The sequence below is a fragment of the Saccharomyces eubayanus genome, chromosome VIII, assembly GCF_001298625.1.
Source record: "Saccharomyces eubayanus strain FM1318 chromosome VIII, whole genome shotgun sequence".
Lineage (NCBI taxonomy): Eukaryota > Fungi > Ascomycota > Saccharomycetes > Saccharomycetales > Saccharomycetaceae > Saccharomyces > Saccharomyces eubayanus.
This window is the reverse complement of record NC_030983.1, coordinates 650,992-673,496: the sequence shown is the minus strand read 5'-3', so window position 1 is coordinate 673,496 and position 22,505 is coordinate 650,992. Positions and strand designations below refer to the sequence as shown.

The 22,505-nt window shown below is 38.5% G+C and overlaps 11 protein-coding genes across 11 annotated transcripts; 8 read left to right on the top strand and 3 right to left on the bottom strand.

Annotated features, from left to right (window-relative positions):
* Nucleotides 1–306: 306 nt before the first annotated feature.
* Nucleotides 307–1,782, top strand: GNT1 (glucose N-acetyltransferase; the record flags this gene model as incomplete). Its single annotated transcript, XM_018368133.1, has 1 exon — nt 307–1,782. The coding sequence occupies one exon, from the start codon at nt 307–309 to the stop codon at nt 1,780–1,782; it is 1,476 nt and encodes a 491-aa protein (XP_018219515.1).
* A 186-nt stretch (nt 1,783–1,968) lies between these two features.
* Nucleotides 1,969–2,676, bottom strand: HSH49 (U2 snRNP complex subunit HSH49; the record flags this gene model as incomplete). The annotated part of the gene is made up of 1 exon (XM_018368132.1): nt 1,969–2,676. One exon carries the CDS (start codon nt 2,674–2,676, stop codon nt 1,969–1,971), a length of 708 nt encoding a protein of 235 aa, XP_018219514.1.
* Nucleotides 2,677–3,920: 1,244 nt separating this feature from the next.
* Nucleotides 3,921–6,020, bottom strand: FAA1 (long-chain fatty acid-CoA ligase FAA1; the record flags this gene model as incomplete). The annotated part of the gene is made up of 1 exon (XM_018368131.1): nt 3,921–6,020. The coding sequence occupies one exon, from the start codon at nt 6,018–6,020 to the stop codon at nt 3,921–3,923; it is 2,100 nt and encodes a 699-aa protein (XP_018219513.1).
* A 1,616-nt stretch (nt 6,021–7,636) lies between these two features.
* COT1 (metal cation transporter COT1) lies at nt 7,637–8,953 on the top strand (the record flags this gene model as incomplete). The annotated part of the gene is made up of 1 exon (XM_018368130.1): nt 7,637–8,953. The coding sequence occupies one exon, from the start codon at nt 7,637–7,639 to the stop codon at nt 8,951–8,953; it is 1,317 nt and encodes a 438-aa protein (XP_018219512.1).
* Nucleotides 8,954–9,343: 390 nt separating this feature from the next.
* SFG1 (Sfg1p) lies at nt 9,344–10,375 on the bottom strand (the record flags this gene model as incomplete). Its single annotated transcript, XM_018368129.1, has 1 exon — nt 9,344–10,375. One exon carries the CDS (start codon nt 10,373–10,375, stop codon nt 9,344–9,346), a length of 1,032 nt encoding a protein of 343 aa, XP_018219511.1.
* Nucleotides 10,376–12,236: 1,861 nt separating this feature from the next.
* SPS4 (Sps4p) lies at nt 12,237–13,265 on the top strand (the record flags this gene model as incomplete). The annotated part of the gene is made up of 1 exon (XM_018368128.1): nt 12,237–13,265. One exon carries the CDS (start codon nt 12,237–12,239, stop codon nt 13,263–13,265), a length of 1,029 nt encoding a protein of 342 aa, XP_018219510.1.
* Nucleotides 13,266–14,290: 1,025 nt separating this feature from the next.
* RPL20B (60S ribosomal protein eL20) lies at nt 14,291–14,839 on the top strand (the record flags this gene model as incomplete). Its single annotated transcript, XM_018368127.1, has 1 exon — nt 14,291–14,839. One exon carries the CDS (start codon nt 14,291–14,293, stop codon nt 14,837–14,839), a length of 549 nt encoding a protein of 182 aa, XP_018219509.1.
* A 321-nt stretch (nt 14,840–15,160) lies between these two features.
* DGK1 (diacylglycerol kinase) lies at nt 15,161–16,033 on the top strand (the record flags this gene model as incomplete). Its single annotated transcript, XM_018368126.1, has 1 exon — nt 15,161–16,033. One exon carries the CDS (start codon nt 15,161–15,163, stop codon nt 16,031–16,033), a length of 873 nt encoding a protein of 290 aa, XP_018219508.1.
* A 673-nt stretch (nt 16,034–16,706) lies between these two features.
* NOP58 (RNA-processing protein NOP58) lies at nt 16,707–18,260 on the top strand (the record flags this gene model as incomplete). Its single annotated transcript, XM_018368125.1, has 1 exon — nt 16,707–18,260. One exon carries the CDS (start codon nt 16,707–16,709, stop codon nt 18,258–18,260), a length of 1,554 nt encoding a protein of 517 aa, XP_018219507.1.
* Nucleotides 18,261–18,680: 420 nt separating this feature from the next.
* On the top strand, nt 18,681–20,480 carry SNU66 (U4/U6-U5 snRNP complex subunit SNU66; the record flags this gene model as incomplete). The annotated part of the gene is made up of 1 exon (XM_018368124.1): nt 18,681–20,480. One exon carries the CDS (start codon nt 18,681–18,683, stop codon nt 20,478–20,480), a length of 1,800 nt encoding a protein of 599 aa, XP_018219506.1.
* Nucleotides 20,481–20,972: 492 nt separating this feature from the next.
* On the top strand, nt 20,973–22,334 carry SLY41 (Sly41p; the record flags this gene model as incomplete). The annotated part of the gene is made up of 1 exon (XM_018368123.1): nt 20,973–22,334. The coding sequence occupies one exon, from the start codon at nt 20,973–20,975 to the stop codon at nt 22,332–22,334; it is 1,362 nt and encodes a 453-aa protein (XP_018219505.1).
* Between the last annotated feature and the right edge of the window lie 171 nt (nt 22,335–22,505).

Here is a 22,505-nt window from a genome sequence, read left to right as displayed (position 1 = left end):
GTTCAATATTGCTAAATTAGCCGCCAGTTTTTCGTTAGGGTTTGTCAGCGCGACATTTAGGGTTCTGACGAAATTTAGGGTCAGTTGAAGTTTTATTTCTATTGTATATAATGGACGTCTCGTCCTGCTGAGTAAGTGATTGGGCAAAACTAGCCACCACAACACTTCAAAGTCTCTCACGTTAGTGTCTACTGCAGTGGATAAAGTTGGAGGGTTTTGCAAGTTCGCAGGAATCAAAGGATTGGTGTACTGTAGCTAAGTTTGACAGTATCCCTCTAGCTGCGTGTATCGCTTTTAGCTTCAATAATGAGATTGGTATCAAAGAGAAGAATTAGGTTTCTTATTTTTATTTTGGTTGGTGTCTTCTCTGTGTGTATAATATCAAGGTGTGTTGTCCACTTCCAATACAATGAGGAGATAAAGTACTATAAGAAATTTTTCCAGCAGAAAAAGGACGGCCTTCAAGAGATATATAATCCTTTAGAGATTAAGCAAATCCCTGGAGAAACAATAGATGATTTGTATTCTGCCAGCTTGGAAAAGGAGCTCAAGAACAACCAAATCATTGAGTGGTCAAAGTTTGCGTATGTGAATTATGTAACAGACGTGGATTATTTGTGTAATACGCTGATCATTTTCAATGATCTGAAAGAACAGTTTAAAACAAAGGCCAAATTGGTTCTTTTAATATCTAGAGACCTATTGGATCCCGATACTTCTGCAAATATAGACCAAATTAAGCTTCTTCTTGATAAAATTCAAGCTATAGATGAAAGCCAAGTTATTATTAAACTGATTGACAATATCGTCAAACCAAAAGATCCTACACCTTGGAATGAGAGTTTAACAAAATTATTGGTCTTTAACCAAACTGAGTTTGAGCGTGTGATTTATCTTGATAACGACGCCACGCTAAGATCAAGTTTAGATGAATTGTTCTTTTTGCCTAAATATATCAAATTCGCGGCTCCATTAACATATTGGTTTTTATCTGAACATGATTTGGAAAAATCATATCACGAAATTAAATTCAAGGAGAAGCAACCAATCAATCTCGGTTCGTACACCAAGGTATTGGCCAACAGAATTAGGAAAGGCCAGATGATTTACAACCACTTACCGAGTCTACCGCACTCACTATACTTGAACTCAAATAATATAGCTCAAGACATTATAAGCTCCACCTCATCTTCATCACCATTGTTCTATTTCCATGGTAGTAAAAAAGTTAGTAAGCTGAAATTTGCTTCTAACTTGATGGTCATTAAACCTTCAAAAAAAACATTTGATGAAATTGTAGAGGACACGCTGCCTAAGATAATAAACAAAAAGGATAAATACGATATGGATTTGATCAATGAGGAATTGTACAATTTAAAGAAAATTATTTACAAGCAGTTTATTTTCTTCAGAAAAGTTAGAAAACTTTTCAAACCAGAAGTATTAGTTTTACCTTTTGCAAGATATGGCCTATTGACGGGTTCACTGAAAAATCCGAAGCACTATTCTATGATTTCCAATGATGTATTAGGCTATAAGAATTTGGATGAAAATGGCGATGAAATCACTAGAAGTCTAGATGACGCTGTCACATACTCCAAGTATATACATTTTTCGGACTATCCAATAGGTAAGCCCTGGGTTTATCAATCAGTAAAGGACTTTGAATGTAATGTAGAAAAAGAAAAATCGAGAGGCCTTGAATTAGAACCCCAGGCTTGTAGTGTTTGGAATTCGGTGTACGAATCTTACATGCAAACTAGAAAAATATGTTCTGTTTGATCATAGAATAGTAAAAAGGAAACTTGAGAGTGCTATTAACAATGGTGGAGTGTACATTGTTTACATACATATATATATATATTTACCTACCGCACTAACAAGTCAAATGGTTGTTTTCTTCAACGTTTGTATGAGATTTTATTTATTTTTATATGTAGTCGTATAGAATAGGTTGAAAGTATAGTCTTATTTTAACATGCCGTGTTTTAGTGCTTCCTTATTCAGCAGCCTATCTACTTCATCGCCATATTTTGTATTACCCTTACCGTTTTCCTTAAATGCATAATCAACCGTGATCCTGCTATTGGCCACTAATTGATTATTTAGAGATTTTATTGCAACATCTGCTTTTTCAAAGTCTTCAAAATATACATATGCACATTTCAGATTTCCAGTTGATAGATRAAAAACTTCAGGTTTATTAACTGTTTTACCGAATTTGTTGAAAATTTTTCCTAGTTGTTCAATGTCTATCGAATCTGCGAGGTTCTTTACGAACAGTTTAGCAATAGGTAAAGATATGCCCTTGGAATTATTCGAGGAAGAATTAGCAGCACCTAAAGAGCTGGTTACTTGACGAACTTTTATCAGCCGGTCATACAATTTGACGGTGTTATTCATTATTTGTATCACGTACTGAGCATCTTCTTTGCTATGAAATTCAATAAAAGCGTAGCCTTGGTACGTTTGCAAAACTTTATCTTTCGGATACTTGATCCTTAAAATTGGATTAATCTGAATAAAAAGTTCATAAAGTTGGTCTCTTGTTATTCTTGGATCTATATTCCCCACATATACTGTATTACTTGAATCTGTACTATAGTTCATTAACTTCAAACGTAAGGTGTGTTTTCCTTCGTAGCCCACTATAAGTTGTTTCTCATAGTAGGACATCGTTTATGATTCATCTCATCTCATTAACTCTTGCATTGCGACTTAGTTGACACGTTTATTTCCGTCTTATTTCCATTTTAGTCGGGTAACAGCTATGTGATATTACCCTGCGCAGCCATACTAATAATAACAATTAGGATCTGGAAATAAACGCCGAGTGTAATTTCCTAGGCAACCTCAAAATTTCAACAATGCCAAGAATAAATCTCTTGGTACAGAAGAAGACAGATAGTCAAGAATAATATAAATCGGGGTTAAGTAGAGTTTTGTTGAATGTCCAACCGAAAACTGAGTGCTACACTTGAGCAATACGCAGGCTTTTCTTTTCATCAGGTATTCGACTTGGTAGGCAAATCGTTTACAAGCCCAGTAGTGGCACACTTTCTTGGTTTTTTAATTAGCCTAATTATCATCAAGTATATTCATGAGCTTATTTCAACAACAAGACATGTTGATTTCCATTTCTTTCGGAGCCTTAAGCGGCATTGCGGGAAAGAGGGTTATGCTTGATGTGTCAAATTTAAAATACCTCGCAAGAAGGTACCACAACCCGAGGACCCAAAGATACGGTTGTTAGGGTATGTAGTTGCTGGATCTTCTTCTTGCTTGCTAAAAATTGTTGAGAAATGTACGTAATCCGAGAGGTGACGTTCCTATTCTCTGTAGGCACTCAGGCACGACACCAATAGCGTGCCTGAAATGCTACCGAGAGAGAGATATTGAAAAATGATTCTTTCATTCATCCGACGCTAATTGGAGATTACAGTTTATGTCATATTGTAAGGAGCGTCGTCGAAATGAATGTTATCAGGTTCTGGAGATTGGCACATGCTTACATTATGGCTAACTATTAATTTTTTCGAAATACTCATCAACTCAACAGCCACCCACTTGCGCCCTTGAACTAAATGCGTATTGACCATGGGGGTATTTGGCTATTTTGTTGTTAACCGCCCTATAGCAGTCACATCTAAAAAACGTGTGTGTGAAATGTGTATTCGTCTGGGTGTCGATATATAAAAATATGTATATTTGAGTTCCTTAACGATGACGAGTTATAAACTATGGGCGTACGCTAAACGAGTTAATATGACTTATAAAAAAAGAAGGCGAATTACACTTAGACAAGATCACCTGTGCATTCTAATATAGTATCGATAGCAGTTCTTAAAGCGGGTGGAACAGAAAATAAATGTGTGGAGCGGTGTGTCGAAATTTCCTACCTCGAATGAAATGTCGCTCTCTTAAGAGCCGTAAACGGCGTCAACTTCATCTTTGACAGAGTTCAAAATTTCTTTTCTCTTCAATTTCTGGGCAGAGGTGACATAGCCATTTTGTGGAGTCCATTCGCCGTCAAAGAATACTATACCCGCTAGCAATTCAATACCGACTAAACCTTGGTCTTTGCCGGTCTTCAAAAGATCGGAATAGGCAGCTTTAACCAACTTTGGCTCCTGTAAGTAGTTTTCAATGTTGATCGAGCTTTCATCTTCCTTCATGATACCTAGCTTTTTGGCCAATTTTGTTAGCGGAGCATTGTTTGGGACAATAATACCTACCGGTTTGGTCTTTGTTTGGTCGGCGTAAACACAAATGTTGGCGACGTACTCGTTGGATCTGTAAACAGATTCCAATTTTTCAAGGGCAATGTATTCACCATTCATTGTTTTGACCAGGTTTTTCTTCCTATCAATAATTTTCAAATGACCGCTTTTTTCCCATTCACCGATATCACCAGTCTTGAACCAACCATCGGAAGTTAGAGCTTGAGAAGTCTCCTCTGGGTTTTTATAGTATTCGGGCGTGACATTGGCACCTTTGATCCAAACTTCACCTTGGTTATTTTTAGCAAAATAGCCCAGTTCTTCAACGTCGACTAATTTGACAGTGACACAGCCAGTCAAGTCACCTGCAACACCTAATTCGAAATGACCAGGGTTCAAGATAGTGGTACTAGCACAAGTTTCAGTTAAACCGTAACCAATCAACATAGGGCAGAGCAAGTTGGTAATGAACTCCTGAGCATCTCTACTGATTGGAGATCCACCATTTAATAGGTACCTCAATTGACCACCAGTAGCGGTTCTAACTTTCTTAAAGATTAAATTACCCAAGATTCCACCACCTGGTATACGGAAACGTTCCATGTTTAGCTTGGCATTATAGGTAGTCCAAAAAATTTTCTTGGTGAGGAAAGGTAGATCGTCGATTTGGTTTAAGATTCCCTTTCTCACTGTTTCCCAAACGGCGGCGACACCGACCATGATAGTGGGTTTGAATTCTTGCAAATCACCTTGGCAATGCTTCACAGAGTTCTTGGTTAAAGTTTTGACATTGGCATAACCAATACAGGACCCCCAATAAAAGGATAATAGCTCAAACACCAATTCAAAGATATGAGCCAATGGCAAAAAGCAAATAACACGGTCCTTGGTATCTATGAAGCCGGTGACGTTCAAACTTGCACCACCCACACCTGCAACGACGTTCGAATGCTTTAAAACTACACCCTTGGGTTCACCCGTAGAACCTGAGGTGTACATGATACAAGAAAGGTCATCCGCACTAGGTGGATGAATGTCGATTTCGTTACGGGAGTTTTGGCCCAATTTCAAAAGTTCATTGAAACTTAAGGTCTTGATGTCAGGTCTAACTTCTTTGATCTTGTTGATGGCGTCGTTGGCAGACTGGTATATCCTACCGTCTTGTCTCTTGTCCTCGGGATCGATGGAGTCGAAATGAATTATGAATTTTATGTCTTGGGCGGACTGGACCGGTTTAATCAAAGATGCTAGCAAAGAGTTGTCTGTAAAAATAGCATTGGACCCCGTTTGCACCAAAGAATGGATCAGCCCCTTTTCACCCAAAGTGTCATAAGCCGTTACCACGGGGATACCCTGCGACTGCGCACCCAAGAACATTTTCATCCACTTGTGAGAAGTCGCGGCATACAGGTGTAGTTTGTCATCAGCATTCGGGTTCAACCCCATTTTCACCAGCCCGCGACCGACATCGTGCATAATATCGGTTAACTGGTCGAAAGTGTTATATTGGTATTTGGAAAGTTCATAGAACATCCATTTCTTCTCCACTGGAGTCTCCTTCCCGTCAACTTTCTTCATTATCGTCTTAGACTCTTCATGCACTTCCTTGACGTCCCTCCAACCCATGGCATTGTGATTCTTACCCTTCTGGAAACACTCCAGCGCGAACTCGTATACGGTGGAGCATTTCGTATTAGGCGGCCTTACAAGCGGCTCTTGAGCAGATTGGCAGTTTCTTCTTGGAGCAGTTTCGTGCTCGTTGGCGGCTGGGCCAACTGGCACGCTATATTGATTAACCATACTGTTTGTTTGTTTGTTTGTTTGTTTGTTAACTTTGGTCTTGTCAAAACTTGTCTCGCAAAAAAAAAGTATACTTTATCTTCTTCAAACACAGTATTTCAACAGACTAATATACTACAATGGCCCAAGATAAGTGAGGGGTAAAAAAGAGAAAATTAACGGCGGATCTTTTCTCTTAAAAGCATTAAAGGAAATCTCCAAACATTCTCTGTTGTAATATCGATAATACGATATCCGCGAAGGGAACCAAGAAAAAAAAAGAAAAAAACGCACAAAACTATCCAAAACGACTTTATGTTACCCTGCACGGGCCCTGACCGCTTTTCTGTACGGTGTGTATGGGTGCAACTGCTCAATTCGTACCGCATGACTTAACTGAGTCGCAAGGGTTGCTTAATTTTTCACATGGCGGCGATCATGTTTATGGCAGGCGACGTTGATCTAGCAGCCTAGCCATTGTCCCTTTTACCAGGGGCGGTTTGGATCGGCCCCTTCTGCGTCATGCTCTCGGTCCCTTTGGGCTGTTATCGGGCCGCAGGGACTTTTACGCGCCGATCGGTCCTGCGGCGACCTTGCAATGACTTGGAGTGTAGTGGCAATGGTGGCGGTGCTTACGTATATACCGCTCGATTATGGCGTAGTCCTGTCTCGCCGCCCACCAATGTGTCTGTAAGGCCCCCATAAGGGCCACGTCACAGTGTCGTCACAGTATTAAGATGGCACAGTCCGCGGATGATGTATATAGGGGGTTTCGCGCTCTATGTACAAACAAAAGCTGCTATCTTGCTATTTTTCTTTAACGATGTTCAAGAGGTTTTGTTTTAGTTTTTATTTTCTTATTCTCGCTTTCCTCACTTTTAAGTTTGAAGTCATTTCAGACCAAAAAGTAAATAATTTTCCAGATGGTTTTTTGATGGGCTAAGCGCATATGCGAATATGTCAATGGCTTTTGGCTCTCCCATGGAATTAGTAAGAATAGTCGTAAAACAAAAGAGTATTGAGCATACCCGGAAGTGGCGATTTTTGACCACTCCTCTTCTTCTTATATGCGTTTAACGCGTTTACTGACACATCGCTTAATCGTTTTTTTTATTTTTTTATTTTTTACGGGATTACCATAATGCCAGTCCGGGTGATGGATCGTTTTGGCCAAGAAATATTACTTTTCTTCTTGGAAGAATAAAGGTGTCCGGAAAACCCGTAATTCAATTCAACAAACCTGCCGGTGCCCGTATGCTCTGATCTCTTGCACCGTGCCCTCGTTTGCTCACATTGCTTTGCTACTGCACACACAGGACGGCTAGTAGTTTAACAGCGTTTACAGTCGCCAGCGCGTCAAAATAAAAAAAAAGAAAAAGTGGGTGTATATTCTCCTAAGTCCGCCCACTTACTCGCCTTTAGCAACACATTGCCTTCGTACAGGAAATATGCTGACGATCCGCATAAACCAGAGAAGCCATCGGTGCTGTAAATATCTAAAACAATAGAAGGACTACTTAACCCTTTGGATTTCAAGCGAGAAACAGGCTGATTAGTTCGGTTCTATCCCTCGAATATCACTAAGAAATCGCTGGAATTTGGTAGAAGGTGTTTAAAATATCGGACACAGGAGAGAAATGAAGCTTGGAAGCAAAGAAATAAGGATCATATCCTTGCTGTTGCTGGATACCGTGTTTTTCGCAATAGAAATAACCACCGGGTACATGTCCCACTCTCTAGCGTTAATTGCGGATTCGTTCCACATGCTAAATGACATAATTTCTCTTGTGGTGGCACTTTGGGCCGTAAACGTCGCCAAGAACAAAAATCCGGATTCCACGTATACTTATGGCTGGAAAAGAGCTGAGATTTTGGGTGCGTTGGTTAACGCCGTCTTTTTGATTGCTCTGTGCGTCTCGATCATGATTGAGGCACTACAAAGGCTTATTTCCCCTCCCGCAATTGACAGTCCAAAGTTGGTTTTATATGTGGGCATCGCAGGGTTAGTATCGAACACTGTAGGGCTTTTCTTGTTCCACGACGGCGATGAAGAACATGGGCACGGTCATTCGCACAGTGGCATCTTTACTGATGACGAGGCTCATATGCCCTCGTCGCACTCGCACTCACACTCGCATGCACACGGCGACGAAATAGAGGACACCTCCCGTATGGATAGTACCGACAACATCAGCGAGATTCTACCCAATGCTGTAGTGAACAGCGTCATGAACGAAAGTACAAGGCTACTGGAACAAGAGGGTGCTTCCAAGACACCATCCTACACAACGTCTAGTCACACAGTTGCCAGCGCCGGCAATGACGCAGAACACAAGGGGAGCAAGAGGTCTATGAATATGCACGGTGTGTTTCTGCATGTCCTGGGCGATGCCCTTGGTAATATAGGGGTTATGATCTCCGCACTTTTCATTTGGAAAACCGACTATTCTTGGAAGTATTACACAGACCCACTTGTCTCATTGTTAATCACGGGCATAATATTTTCATCTGCGCTTCCCTTATCATTTAGAGCTTCTAAGATTCTGCTGCAAGCCATGCCTTCTGCTCTGTCCGCGGAGCAGATGGAAAAGGATCTTCTGCAAATACCAGGAATCATTGCTATCCATGACTTCCACGTTTGGAACTTGACAGAGTCCATTTACATCGCATCTCTGCATGCCCAACTAGATATCACACCGGACCAGTTTACTGGCTTGGCCAAGATAGTTAGAACAAAGCTTCATCACTATGGCGTGCACTCGGCTACCTTACAGCCGGAATTTATACGCAAAGAACTCACCTCGGCTGCAAGAACCACGCATACAGGGTCTGCTGGTGGCTCCCAAGAGGATACACATTCTTCAAGACAAATGACATACGATACAACACTATCCAACTGTCTTATCGACGATGCTGCCAATTGCAACACGGCGGATTGCTTACACGGCCCTTAAAAAACCTGCATTAGAAAGGCGAGAATATGTATGTATACATATATATATATATATATATGTCTATAGTGTTTCTATACAATGTTTATCATAAATTTTATTACAGTAAGAAGTGTAGGAGGTGATATAAGTAGATGTAGAAAAGTAAAAATACAAAATATAATAATATAACAACTATGATGATACAACTTGAAAATGGGGAAAAAACAACTTTTAGGGGTTAACTTTTAGATTTCTCCAGCTTCTAAAAAAGAGTATAATATAAAACTCAAATTGAATAAAAAAATTCTTTTCTTTTTTTTTTTTTGATTTGTTAAAAAGACCAATGATTCAGAAAAAAACAACTCCTTTACTTTGTAGAAAATACATTAAAGGAACGAAAAAAGACCCAGTTTATTGTTCCAAAACTGGTGCCCATTTGACTTTTTTATAGTCTTTCGTAGTCTCCAGTTCGCTGCTTAACTTTTGATCGTCGCAACTTTCTGACTCGAATTCGTAACCTCTTATTACCGCCGCATCAGGAAGCCCTTCCTCTTCGTTTTCTTCATCTTCACCAAAATTACTGTTATGCCCATAAAGTTGGTCCTTGAGCTTCTTGTATTTTTCCTTGATTGAAGAATTTACTGGAATTGTAAGCTTTTCCCAGGTAGTAGAAATTGTTGGTAATTTATTTTCTTCATTACTCATGGATGAATTTATCTCGGTAGCAAAAATAGTGGCATCGTTTAATGAGCCTCGTGATGAACTCACTATGAGGTTGAGAGATTTGGTGGGTATCGTTAGAATTGATTTTTTGGGCTTCAGCAACCGGTGAGAAGGCTCATATTTGGTTGGTTTAAAAGTAGGACTGCCAATTGGAGACTGTCTGTCTTTTTGTTTTGGTAATAGTAATGGGGTGTCATTATTTGATTTTGGGGGGTTCATAGGAAATGAAGAATGAATCATCCTATGTAACTCCAATGCTTCCTTATTGACAAGAGGTTTGCAATTCCAGACAAAAGGGTCAACGCCGAAAGGATCTATAGAATCGAGCTTTTCAACATCAGGAGATGTGGAGATTATTGAAGATATGTCACTTAATGGACTAACCGATTCATGTTCCGAAAAGCAGTCATTATCGAAGCTTAAGCCGGGGCTTACAATATTGTGGTAGTCGTTATATCCTTCAGTCATAAAAGGATTAGTGATTTCATCTTGGCTCTTTTTCGTCGATACGCTGAGAGTTTGAGCTTTGATATTTTTTGAACTTGTCTTAAATCGAGCTTGGTATATCCGAAAACGTTTGGAAGGTGTGATGTCTTCTACTAAGAAACCGGGTGAGTACTTACATTTTTTACTTGGTGTATTGGGTATCTTTAAGTCAATGTGCAGCTTTGACCTCGGCGTTGACAATAAAACTTGCTCACTAGGTTGTATGCTATTCATGGTTTTCTAATTTTTTTTCTCTCTATTCTTTTATTTTAATTTATTTCTTGAACTAATCAAACATATCCGCAGGACTTTCAATCACCTAAACGCACTAAAGTTCCAGAAGTATCCAGGGTATGGAAGGCACGAAGAAACGTTCTGTTTAAATAATACGTCGCTTCCTTTTCTTCGTAAGATGGTAAAAGTATCGCAACTTAAACCAACAAGAATGTACCTGTTTTAAATTAAACTGTAAACAGTATCGAATGACAATTACGGAAACGGTCCTAAAAATCAAGATTTTCCTATCGAATTGGGCCTGCATTAGTCGTTTACCTAAGCAAGGCTATTCGCTCTTAAGTGGCCGCACCACACATTTAGCGTGTCGTTGGCTTTGTTGTTTACCATCGCAACACTAAGAAATGCCCGCAGGTCATAGAAAAGTTTGTCCACAACTGGAATAACCATGGGATTTTCCATGCATTAACGCCGCGTATAACGGCGTGACCTCATAGTTTAAATGTCTTTTCCAGCAATTTCCTCGAATTGTTCTGTCATAGATGTCTTCTGACAAAAAGACTAGGCTGTCAAACCTTAAATCTCAAAGTCGGCGTAAAATCTTGAAAAAGCAGGATTGTTTTCATTTTTGTATATTCCCGTGGTTCGCATTTCCCCAAAACGGACCATTGTGCCTGGACTTTTCCTTCTCTTCCCGTTTCGGATGTTTACATAACTGATCCGTTTGTTTACCTTTTTCCCAATTAGGTGACAGAATGGAGTCCGAGCAAAAAAAGGACTGATTTTACATGAATAAGAAATGAGCTGGCTGGGAGTGCATATGTGTCGTAGACGATCTTGCTAAGGGATCACTGTGAAAAAGCCTCGAGAAAATGCTGTACAAATTTGAAAGGACACGTTTTCTAAGTAAAGTCTGTAGTAAACGATTCTGTAGCTGTTATCCGCAAAATACTGCATTGTAGCCGCCTTACTCCAGAGGTTGCGTGGTAACTCGGTTCTTTCTCTTACTTGCTTATCCCCCGGCCTGTTGCCATGCACGTAAATGTATCTTTCATTGGTAGTGCGTAAAGCCCTCGCAGTTACTCTTTTGGGCTTTGCTACTGTTTCGAAGCAGTACCATCTAGTTTTGTCTCATTGGCTAGACAATAACTGATTGTATTTTAGCGACTGCAAGAAAATGGTTTATAGGAGTACAAGATGGATCTGGCCAAGCTTTTGAAAAGAGGGGATTTTTTGTTGCCATTTTTGCATGAGTCCTATCGCTTAAAGATACCAAACTGATAGCCAAATAATAATCATGACCATATTGATATTGTTTATTTAGCACCGGAATTACCCTTAGCAAACTCCAATTCATATGGAATAGTAGCAAAAGTTAACCTGGCATATATTTACACATCATAGTACATTTGTTAATGATACGACAACTCAAAGTCTGCAAGAAGTGAAATGGAAAGAAAAAAGCAAGATCCAATGTCTACAACTGTCTTCTAATGAATTCCGCCTTGTTGGCCAACTCTGCCTTCAAGTTTGCAAAGGACCTACACAAATGAATATTTTTTGTTGCGCTAGTTCGTACACGTGATTATGGATAAAAAATTGGCTGATTTTTTTTTTATGGATTTCCTGCAATTGGTACCTGACGCTTTGTTAATTATCGCCGAATGACGCGCGACACAAAAACTCTTCGTGGCCATTTACTGGCATTTTTCTGACTATAAATTGCAAAAAAGTATTTGGTTTTAACCCTTTCTAGTACATACTTCACAAAATTTTGCTTTGTTTGTTTGAAGTGCAAACAGCAAGAACATAAAAAATAGTTTTTGCTACATTGGTTTCACATAACATATTTCAACAAAACATGTCAGCTAATCAAATTAGAAGCGAATTTAATACAAATCCTGTAAAAGATACAACAGAACAAGAAAAAATGGGGAGTCTCGAGCTTGATAAAGTACACAAAAACCCAATCGAAGCCAGTCAACCTTTACAACAACAAGAAGATGTAAATGAAAATATTAACGACGTTCAAAGCAATAAAGTGAAAAGAGGTAAATTAAACCTTAAAACTGTTGATCATGTGGGGGCCTACCCACTAATACAACAAACAGAGGAGGTAGCAAAGAAGGTAGCTATTACAAGGATTGTTTTAGCTCAGACAAAGCCTGGTATTGATAAGGTAATAATTTCAAAGCCTGTTCAAACTGTAGCCCCAGTCATTAACTTTTTCGATAAAGTGGCTAATTCAACTCTAAACACCGTAGAACGCGTTGTTCCATCTTTAAAAACCAAAACTTATCAAAGGTTAGGTGAAGAAATAGCACTACCATATACTCTAACAAAGAAGTATGGAAAGCAATTCAAGGACACAACTACAAGAACCGGAGACAACTACGTTTACCAGCCTGTCCATGGAAGGTTGGTAAAATTCAGAAAGTACTATAATGAAAAATATATAGACACAAAAGGCAAGCCTTTAATAAGAGGACACCTTGATCCTGTTTTACTACCAGTTAACAATGCATTTGAAAAAACAACGGTAAGATATCTACCCAAAGGTCAAAAGGTTCCAAGTGATACTTTTTGCTGCGAATTTAATAGAGGGCTAGCCTTGGATTACAATTTCATGACAAGAGCAATCTCTGCTGTCGGTCACCAGGTTGTTGATGTTGCAAAATTACCGTTTGCTTACGGATGCCATGCCAACTCTGTTTATAATAAAAATCTAGACAAACAAGAAGATTTAAGAATGAGAAATGTTTTGAAAGGTACCTGGGGGACGGTAAAAGATCTAGAACATGAGTTTTGGGTTTCTGTTACCGATAAGAGCTTATTTAGATTTTTCGCTACCAAATCAGAGGAGGAAGATTTACCACGTTTAGTACAATAGGGGTGGATATTCCAGAAATTGATTATAAACGGAAATATATGAAAGTCCTCGTGATTTATTAAATCAATGCGTATTTAATAGATGTTGTCTATTAATGCTGAATTCAACTTCACTAATATATACACGCTCAATATAAAAAACAGCTTAATATGTATTTTAAGAGCTAGATAAAAAAATTTAAAACAAGAAACTGTTTTTCCTTTTCCTATGCCATCTGATTTGTTTTTATTGTAACAGTGACATATTCAAAATGTGCCTGTTTGTCGCGCAGGAATAAAGACTTCTGAGACTGCGCATCCGTACATTTTACATATTTACTTCGGTTTTCTGGATCATCTTCCGCGTTTTATATTTTTCTTCGGACGCTGCCGCCGAAGACCACGGCCGGCCTAGTTCTTTTCAGAACAGMACAGGCGTAGAGGAAAGCAGCTGGCGCTGGATGGCGTGCGTCGGGAGGCTAATTCTGTCCAATGCGCTGTAGTCCGCCTAGCATGTTCCCAGGCCTTGCCAGGTCCCTCTCTATTCCTTCCCACTCGAGTTAGTGAAGGTGCGAACAAGAAACTCTAATAGAAAGATATAACCGTTATTGAGGGCAATTTATTGCAAAGGTATTAGAAAATAATCGTAACAAAGGAATCAAGCAAAGAAAAAGTATGTAATAGAACATAACGTGTTGAATTATGGAATGAATTGCAGTACAACTACGCACTAAAACCTCAAATGAAATATTGTGAAAAATAAATTATTGAAAATCGCCAATTAGCCAGTTTAATTTAGGATTCCATTCATTTGGATACAACTTATGACTACTTGCATTGCGTACTTTTAAGCATGTACTATTATAGTCGCTAGTAACATGAAGTAGGTGGAATTATCCAAATTCCAAAACACCCAAGATATCAAAAGGCTATATGGGGCTAATCAGGAATTGCCATGGACAATCAACCCGATATGCGACATAGTTTGGACATTCATTCGTATCTCTATCTGCGTTAGAGTTTTGAAACATTTGTTTACTAACGAAAATGAAAATATCTATTTTCCCCTTTAAATCAGTGGCTCATTTCAAAGAATACCAAGTCATTGGTCGTCGTTTACCAACTGAATCCGTTCCAGAACCAAAGTTGTTCAGAATGAGAATTTTTGCCTCAAACGAAGTTATTGCCAAGTCTCGTTACTGGTATTTCTTGCAAAGATTGCACAAGGTTAAGAAGGCCTCTGGTGAAATTGTTTCCATCAACCAAATTAACGAAGCTCATCCAACCAAGGTCAAGAACTTCGGTGTTTGGGTTAGATACGATTCCAGATCTGGTACTCACAACATGTACAAGGAAATCAGAGATGTTTCCAGAGTTGCTGCCGTCGAAACCTTATACCAAGACATGGCTGCCAGACACAGAACTAGATTTAGATCTATTCACATCTTAAAGGTTGCTGAAATTGAAAAGACCGCTGATGTCAAGAGACAATACATCAAGCAATTTTTGACCAAGGATTTGAAATTCCCATTACCTCACAGAGTCCAAAAATCTGCTAAGACTTTCTCTTACAAGAGACCATCAACCTTCTACTAAGCTAACAAGATATTTCTACGTTTTTTAGTATAATAAAATTTTGTATAATTCATTTTGTAGATTCTAAAAAGATTTAAAATATATCCTGTTTCTTCTCTTCGCTATGGTGTTCCCCCATCTTCATTTGATTAAAATCATGCGCCTAACTATTTTTCAGAGTCAGGGTCCACGACGGGTAATAACAGATCTATTTTTCTGATAAACATAAAACGTAACGGGTTTCAAAATATATAAAGTGGTGCGCTCTAACCCATTTGAACACCCTGTAAAAGTTGTTTTGAACAGTTTCATTATTTAGTCCAAGCAGAGGGTCTACACACTATGGAGAATAACGATGGCACTGCCATTTTAAACACTGGGCTAGAACCACGTGCTGAAGTTACCCAGCGATTGCCTTTCAAAACTAATCAAGATGCAGTAAAGGAAGCTAGTCCTGCAAACGGCGTAACTAGTAGCAGCGATGAAGACGCACATGTACCTGTTACGGAATTACACTTGAAATCACACGAATGGTTTGGCGATTTTATAACGAAACACGAAGTTCCACGCAAAGTTTTCCATTCGTCCATTGGTTTTATCACATTGTATCTATACACTCAAGGTATTGATTATAAAAAGGTTCTATGGCCTTTAATATACGCATTCGTCACATTGTTTATTTTGGATTTGACAAGATTAAACTGGCCCTTTTTCAATATGCTTTATTGTAGGACGGTAGGTGCCTTAATGAGGAAAAAGGAGATTCACACGTACAACGGGGTATTGTGGTACCTCCTGGGGTTGGTGTTTTCCTTTAGTTTTTTTTCCAAAGACGTTACTTTGATATCATTGTTCCTACTGAGTTGGTCCGATACAGCCGCCGCGACGATCGGAAGGAAATATGGTCATTTAACACCCAAATTGGCGAGAAACAAATCTCTTGCAGGCTCGATAGCTGCATTTACAGTTGGGGCCATCACCTGTTGGACATTTTATGGTTATTTTATACCAACTTACTACTACGTCAATAAACCTGGAGAGATTGAATGGACTCCAGAAACAAGTAAATTAAGCTTGAATATGTTATCGTTGTTAGGTGGTGTGGTTGCTGCATTGAGCGAAGGTATTGATTTGTTCAACTGGGATGACAACTTCACTATTCCTGTACTATCATCACTTTTCCTAAATGCTCTAATCAAAGCTTTCAAAATATAGAAATCACAATACAAGAGAACGGTATGTTTTATATTCTTCATCAGTCCCTTCTTAAGATACCCATTAATTACGTTATTCCGCCATATTTTATAGAAGATCCAGTATAGTTTTGATCTTGACATTCACATTTTTTTCAAATATCATATCTTAAATAAGTATAGACCTAGAACCTCTGTAAATTAGAGCAGTGTTTCCATGTATTTACACCATTTAACCGGTTTTATTTTCAATACATGTACATAATCACTATCGAAGTTAGCAACCGAACGCTGCCAACAAACAAATTTAACGGCAGTAAAACACACCACACCACTCAAGAATTTGATATTTTGCGCCTATCTTCAACACTTGAATAATGGCTTAAAAAACAATATTAAAGATTGATTTAACGAAGTGAATAGAAAGTATTAAGCCGTGCAAATCAAGTATATAATAACGTACAGTTTGCCATTCTGATCTGTTATTCCTGCTCAGTTTTCTCATCTATACTATTATCATCTTACACGTACATAGGAAAAAAAAAAAAAAAAGAAATTTGGAAAATTTTTCAACCTCATCGAAAATTTTCAGAAAAGCAAAAAATATTTATGCCTTTGAAAATATTTCACATACGCTGTTTTAAATTATATCGATCAATACAAAACTAGTAGTACAACCTCAAACTCTTCACACAATGGCTTATGTTTTAACTGAAACCTCTGCTGGTTATGCTCTTTTGAAAGCCTCTGATAAGAAAATCTACAAATCTTCAAGCTTGATTCAAGATTTGGATAGCTCTGACAAAGTCTTGAAGGAGTTCAAGATTGCTGCTTTTTCTAAATTCAACTCTGCAGCTAACGCTTTAGAAGAAGCTAACTCCATTATTGATGGTAAAGTATCCTCCCAATTAGAAAAACTTTTGGAAGAAATTAAAAAGGATAAAAAGTCAACCTTGATTGTCAGTGAAACCAAGTTGGCAAATGCTATTAACAAGTTGGGCTTAAACTTCAACGTTGTTTCCGATGCCGTTACTTTAGACATCTACAGAGCAGTTAAAGAATACTTGCCAGAGTTATTGCCAGGTATGTCAGACAATGATTTAAGTAAGATGTCATTGGGTTTAGCCCATTCCATCGGTCGTCACAAGTTGAAGTTTTCAGCTGACAAAGTTGATGTTATGATTATCCAAGCCATTGCCTTATTGGATGATTTAGACAAAGAATTAAACACATACGCCATGAGATGTAAGGAATGGTACGGGTGGCATTTCCCTGAACTAGCTAAGATTGTCACTGACTCTGTTGCTTACGCTAGAATCATCTTAACAATGGGTATTAGATCCAAGGCTTCTGAAACTGATTTAAGTGAAATCTTACCAGAAGAAATTGAAGAACGTGTTAAGACCGCTGCCGAAGTTTCCATGGGTACTGAAATCACTCAAACAGATTTAGACAACATTAACGCTTTAGCTGAACAAATCGTTGATTTTGCTGCTTACAGAGAACAATTGTCTAACTACTTGTCCGCAAGAATGAAGGCCATTGCTCCAAATCTAACCCAATTGGTTGGTGAATTAGTCGGTGCTAGACTTATCGCTCACTCTGGTTCTCTAATTTCCCTTGCTAAATCTCCAGCTTCTACCATTCAAATATTAGGTGCCGAAAAGGCTTTATTCAGAGCTTTGAAGACCAAGCACGATACACCAAAGTATGGTTTGCTATACCATGCTTCTCTAGTCGGTCAAGCCACCGGTAAGAACAAGGGTAAGATTGCAAGAGTTTTGGCTGCCAAGGCCGCTGTCTCATTGCGTTACGATGCTTTAGCTGAAGATAGAGACGATTCTGGTGACATTGGTCTAGAATCAAGAGCTAAGGTAGAAAACAGACTATCCCAATTAGAAGGCAGAGATTTGAGAACCACTCCAAAGGTTGTCCGTGAAGCCAAGAAGGTAGAAATGACAGAAGCTAGAGCTTACAATGCTGATGCTGACACAGCTACCACTGCCAAGGCTGATTCCGATTCCGACTCCGACTCTGACTCTGATGACGAAGAAGAAGTAAAGGAGGAAAAGAAGAAGGAAAAGAAAGAAAAGAAGGATAAAAAGAGAAAGAGAGACGAAGATGAAGAATCTAAGGATTCCAAAAAATCAAAGAAAGACAAGAAGGAAAAGAAGGAGAAGAAGGAAAAGAAGGAAAAGAAAGAGAAGAAGGAAAAGAAGTCTAAGAAAGAGAAGAAAGAAAAGAAATGAGGATGCATTTTTGTATTTTATAATCAGTGACCCTTCGTGTTCGCTTTTGTTTGTTATTTAGAAGATTTTCTATGATCATCCATTTTTCAATCTTTTTCTCATTTCATATTTTATTCCATAATCTGTAAATTAGTGCTGTACGCCCATATTGAATTGAACTTATTATTTTTTCTAGGTGATATATTTGAAACAGTATACATAATTTATGTCTACATAGTTTAGGTACTTTATACCATTAAAAGTTTTATTTAACCTTTAAAGTTGTTCGTAGAGATGCTTCTAATATACACTCCGCAGGTCTTTCTTTGATCAACTCGCGAAGTAAAAAAGATCTACAAAAAATTTGAAAGTGGAATAAGATGAGGTTGATACTATCAGTTTGGAACCCAATAAGTACGGTACAAAACACTTGATTACTATATGAATAAGGAAGTAAGCCTTTCTATTGAGGAGACAAATGTCATACGGGCAAAATTAGGTCTAAAGCCTATCCCGGTCGGGGAAGAGAACGACGTGGGCAATGAATCATTGTCAGTGGAAGAAACAAACAGGCGAAGAGTTTCTCTTGGGTTGAAGCCTATGGTCTCTCAAGCAAGTACACACAGCTCCCCCACTACTGTTCATATTACCGCTAAGGCAGATGCACTTCGAGAGAAAATAACGAAGTTTCAAAAGACTAACATACCTTTAAGAGAGGCGCAGATTTTTGAAGAGCCTGGAGCCAATCACGACTGCTCGTGGCTGAATAATGTGAATGCCACTGCGACCTCAATATTAAAGGAACCCAAGACTCAGAAAGGATTTTCCCAAGGTGAAGGTAAAGCGAAAGAGGGTGAAGATGCCGATCTGCATAATGTTCGAGTATCGTATAATATTAAGGAACTTGGTTCAAAAGCGGGAACTATTTTAACTTTGAAGGAGAGCAGTATTTTTGATGAGGCTGATTCCGATGTGTTGGAGAATGAAAAGCTTGCCCAGGAAACAACTGATAGAGAAAAAATACGATTACGACAAATGAATAGAGATAGAAAACAAAAGAGGATGAATTTAAACGTTTCCAGTTTAGATATTGAAGAAGAGGAGAAAGACTCGCTCACAGACATTCCTCTAACGATTGGAGCAGAACAGGGAATCATGAACATGCCAACAACTAAATCTCCAAAACTGCTAACAGGAAAAATAAAAGTAAATTTTGATGAAATGAATAATATTTCAGACGAAGATGGTGGAGACTTTAAGCCGGTAAAGATAAGAAAACGCAAARTCAAGGACTCAAAATCAAGTAAAGTGAGGAAGATAAATATCGCTCCTAAAATGGAAGCTGTTAAACTAATAGACGAAGATGAGAGCTTGTCTTGGATGGGCGAGGAACAACCAGTGACCATAATAAACTCAACCCCAAGCTTGGAGAAGAATCTGAAAAGTGCAGAACAACTTGCCGAAGAATTTGAAAGGGCAAGAAATGAAGAGAAGCAACGTACTCAAGATGTAAAAAAAATGCGCGAAAGCTCCAACAACCTTGTTATTGACGAAAAGACAATTTTCCTAGACACCCTGGACTTGACATTTCTTGATGAGAGTGCTACTACTAACGAAGAAGTAGTAGATGAAAATGGAGAGGCAAATGTTGAAAATCTCGCTGGTGAAAATTTTAAGGAGATAGAAAGCAATAATAAACGTTCTGGATCGGTTGAGGATAAATTAAAAAATGAGGATAGTGAAAGGTCAAAGAATGATGTACCTGATTTTTTCTCTGGTCTTGCATCAACACTAGGATTCCTCCGAAAGAAAAACGTTTTTATTACAGAAGACGACGTCTCAAAAGCAAGAAAAGAGGCTGAGGTTGGAAGTTTAAAACGAGAACAAGCCAATGAGTCTAAGTTAACTGGAAAGAAGGTCAGGACCGGAAACGCAGACATCACTAATACTTATACAGAAGGAAGTACATATAGACCCAAGCAATTTGACAATAACGAGAGTCCAAACAGAGTCTCCGAAATTCAATCGAAAAGACTTAACCATTATGATCCTGATGTACAACTTGTTTACAAAGATGAGAAAGGAAACCAACTGACTACCAAGGAGGCATATAAAAAATTATCACAGAAGTTCCATGGCACCAAAAGTAACAAGAAGAAGAAAGCAAAAATGCAATCTCGAATCGAAGCGAGGAAAAGTGCTTTTGATATTGATGGCGCTGCTTTATTTGATGATAATTAAAGCAGTAAAAATGAAAACGGCTTTCACTTTTTCAGTTCAATATATATTTTTTTCTCAATTTTGGAAACGTGTGTAGAACTCAATTATATCTCGAGGGTCATGAAGGGAATTTTGGACTTGGGTGTGTTTTGGCGAGTTTGCAGACCCGCGTTAATACTGTGCCTGAAGCAAATGCTCATTGTGTCATTATAATAATTGGTGTCATCATTTCAAAAGCGATAAAAGTTTGATGCGGCGGACGGATAAAAAAAACAACCAAAAAAAAAAAAAAAAAAAAAGAAAGAAGAATTCAAAATGAAAAATAATACCAAACAAAAAGAAAACATTGCAAAGGATATCATCAAGGCTTGTGAAACTTATTCGCTATTTCCTATATGTATAAAGCATAAAAAGGTTTCGCATAGAAAGTGATTCGAGGTCAACGGTATATACTAAGACAAATCATTAGCTTTTTTATTCTAGGTGAAAGGAGAAGATAATATATGGTTTAAAATGATTCAAACCCAAAGTACAGCGACCAAACGACACAACTCCATCCATAAAAACCTCTTTGATCCATCACTGTACCAAATACCAGAACCTCCACGTGGTGTTTACCAACACCAGAAAAAAGAATACGCTAGGGAAGCATCTAGCAATCACGTTTTGGGTCAAGATTTTACCAGCATAAAGGAAAAATTTATCCAGTTGTTTCCTCATGGCATACAAGGATACTTGCCCGATGTTGATATCAGGATAATTGTGATATGCTTTATATGGTACGTCACATCTTCTGTTTCAAGCAACCTATCCAAAACTATTTTAAGAACTTTCAATCATCCAATAGCACTCACCGAATTACAATTCCTTTTCAGTGCCATTATGTGTGTGGCATTTGCTTCTATCGTGAATTTGTTTCGAACACCTCGATTAAGGCATACTGAGTTTTCAAAAGCATTGAACAATTTCCCTGAGGGAATTCTTCCAGAATACCTGAATGGTGATTTCCAGAATTCTATACTACGCAGGTTTCTCATTCCTTCAAAACTAGTCTTTTTGACTACGTTTCCTATGGGAATATTTCAATTTATTGGTCACATTACGTCGCATAAGGCAGTCTCGTTGATACCAGTATCATTAGTACATTCAGTAAAGGCACTATCGCCGATAATGACCGTGGGATACTATAAAGTTTTTGAACATCGCTACTACAATCCCATGACATATTATACGCTATTGCTTTTGGTTTTCGGCGTCATGATAACTTGCTGGTCAACCCACGGACGTAAGAGAGTCTCAGACAAAAACGGTAGCTTCATATTGAATGGGTTATTTTTCGCATTTATATCCATGGCGATATTTGTGTCACAGAATATCTTTGCTAAGAATATATTGACCATAAGGAGGAAGATGACGCTTCTACCGTCTTCTTCGACTGATGATCTCACATCGAACGAAAAACAGGTAGGTTCAAACAGAGTAAGATATTCACCACTACAAGTGGATAAGATAACCATATTATTTTACTGCTCGTGCACAGGGTTTTTGTTGACGCTAGGACCTTTCTTGACGAACGAACTAGTTCATGGTGGTTCTGTCATCAACGACTTGACCATGAAAACGGTGTGGCTTGTAGTGATTCATGGTATAGCGCATTTTTTTCAAGCCATGCTTGCATTTCAATTGATCGGATCACTTTCTTCCGTCAATTATTCTGTAGCGAACATCATGAAGAGGATCGTCGTCATATCCGTCGCAATATTTTGGGAGACAAAAGTGAATTTCATTCAGGTGTTTGGTGTGATTTTAACAGTTGTTGGGTTGTACGGTTACGACAAATGGGGGCTCTCCAAAAAGAATGGACGCCAAGCATAAAAGAAAGGACGATGTTTCCGTCGAATGGCACCTTATATTGAAGAAAGGGCATATTGTACTATAGCAAATATATAAATCAAAATTTTAAACATTGCCTACTATTTATTTATGCCACCGGTACTATTAGGACTTCWTCGAGACCGTAAGCCGTTACCCCACCCCCGCCACAGG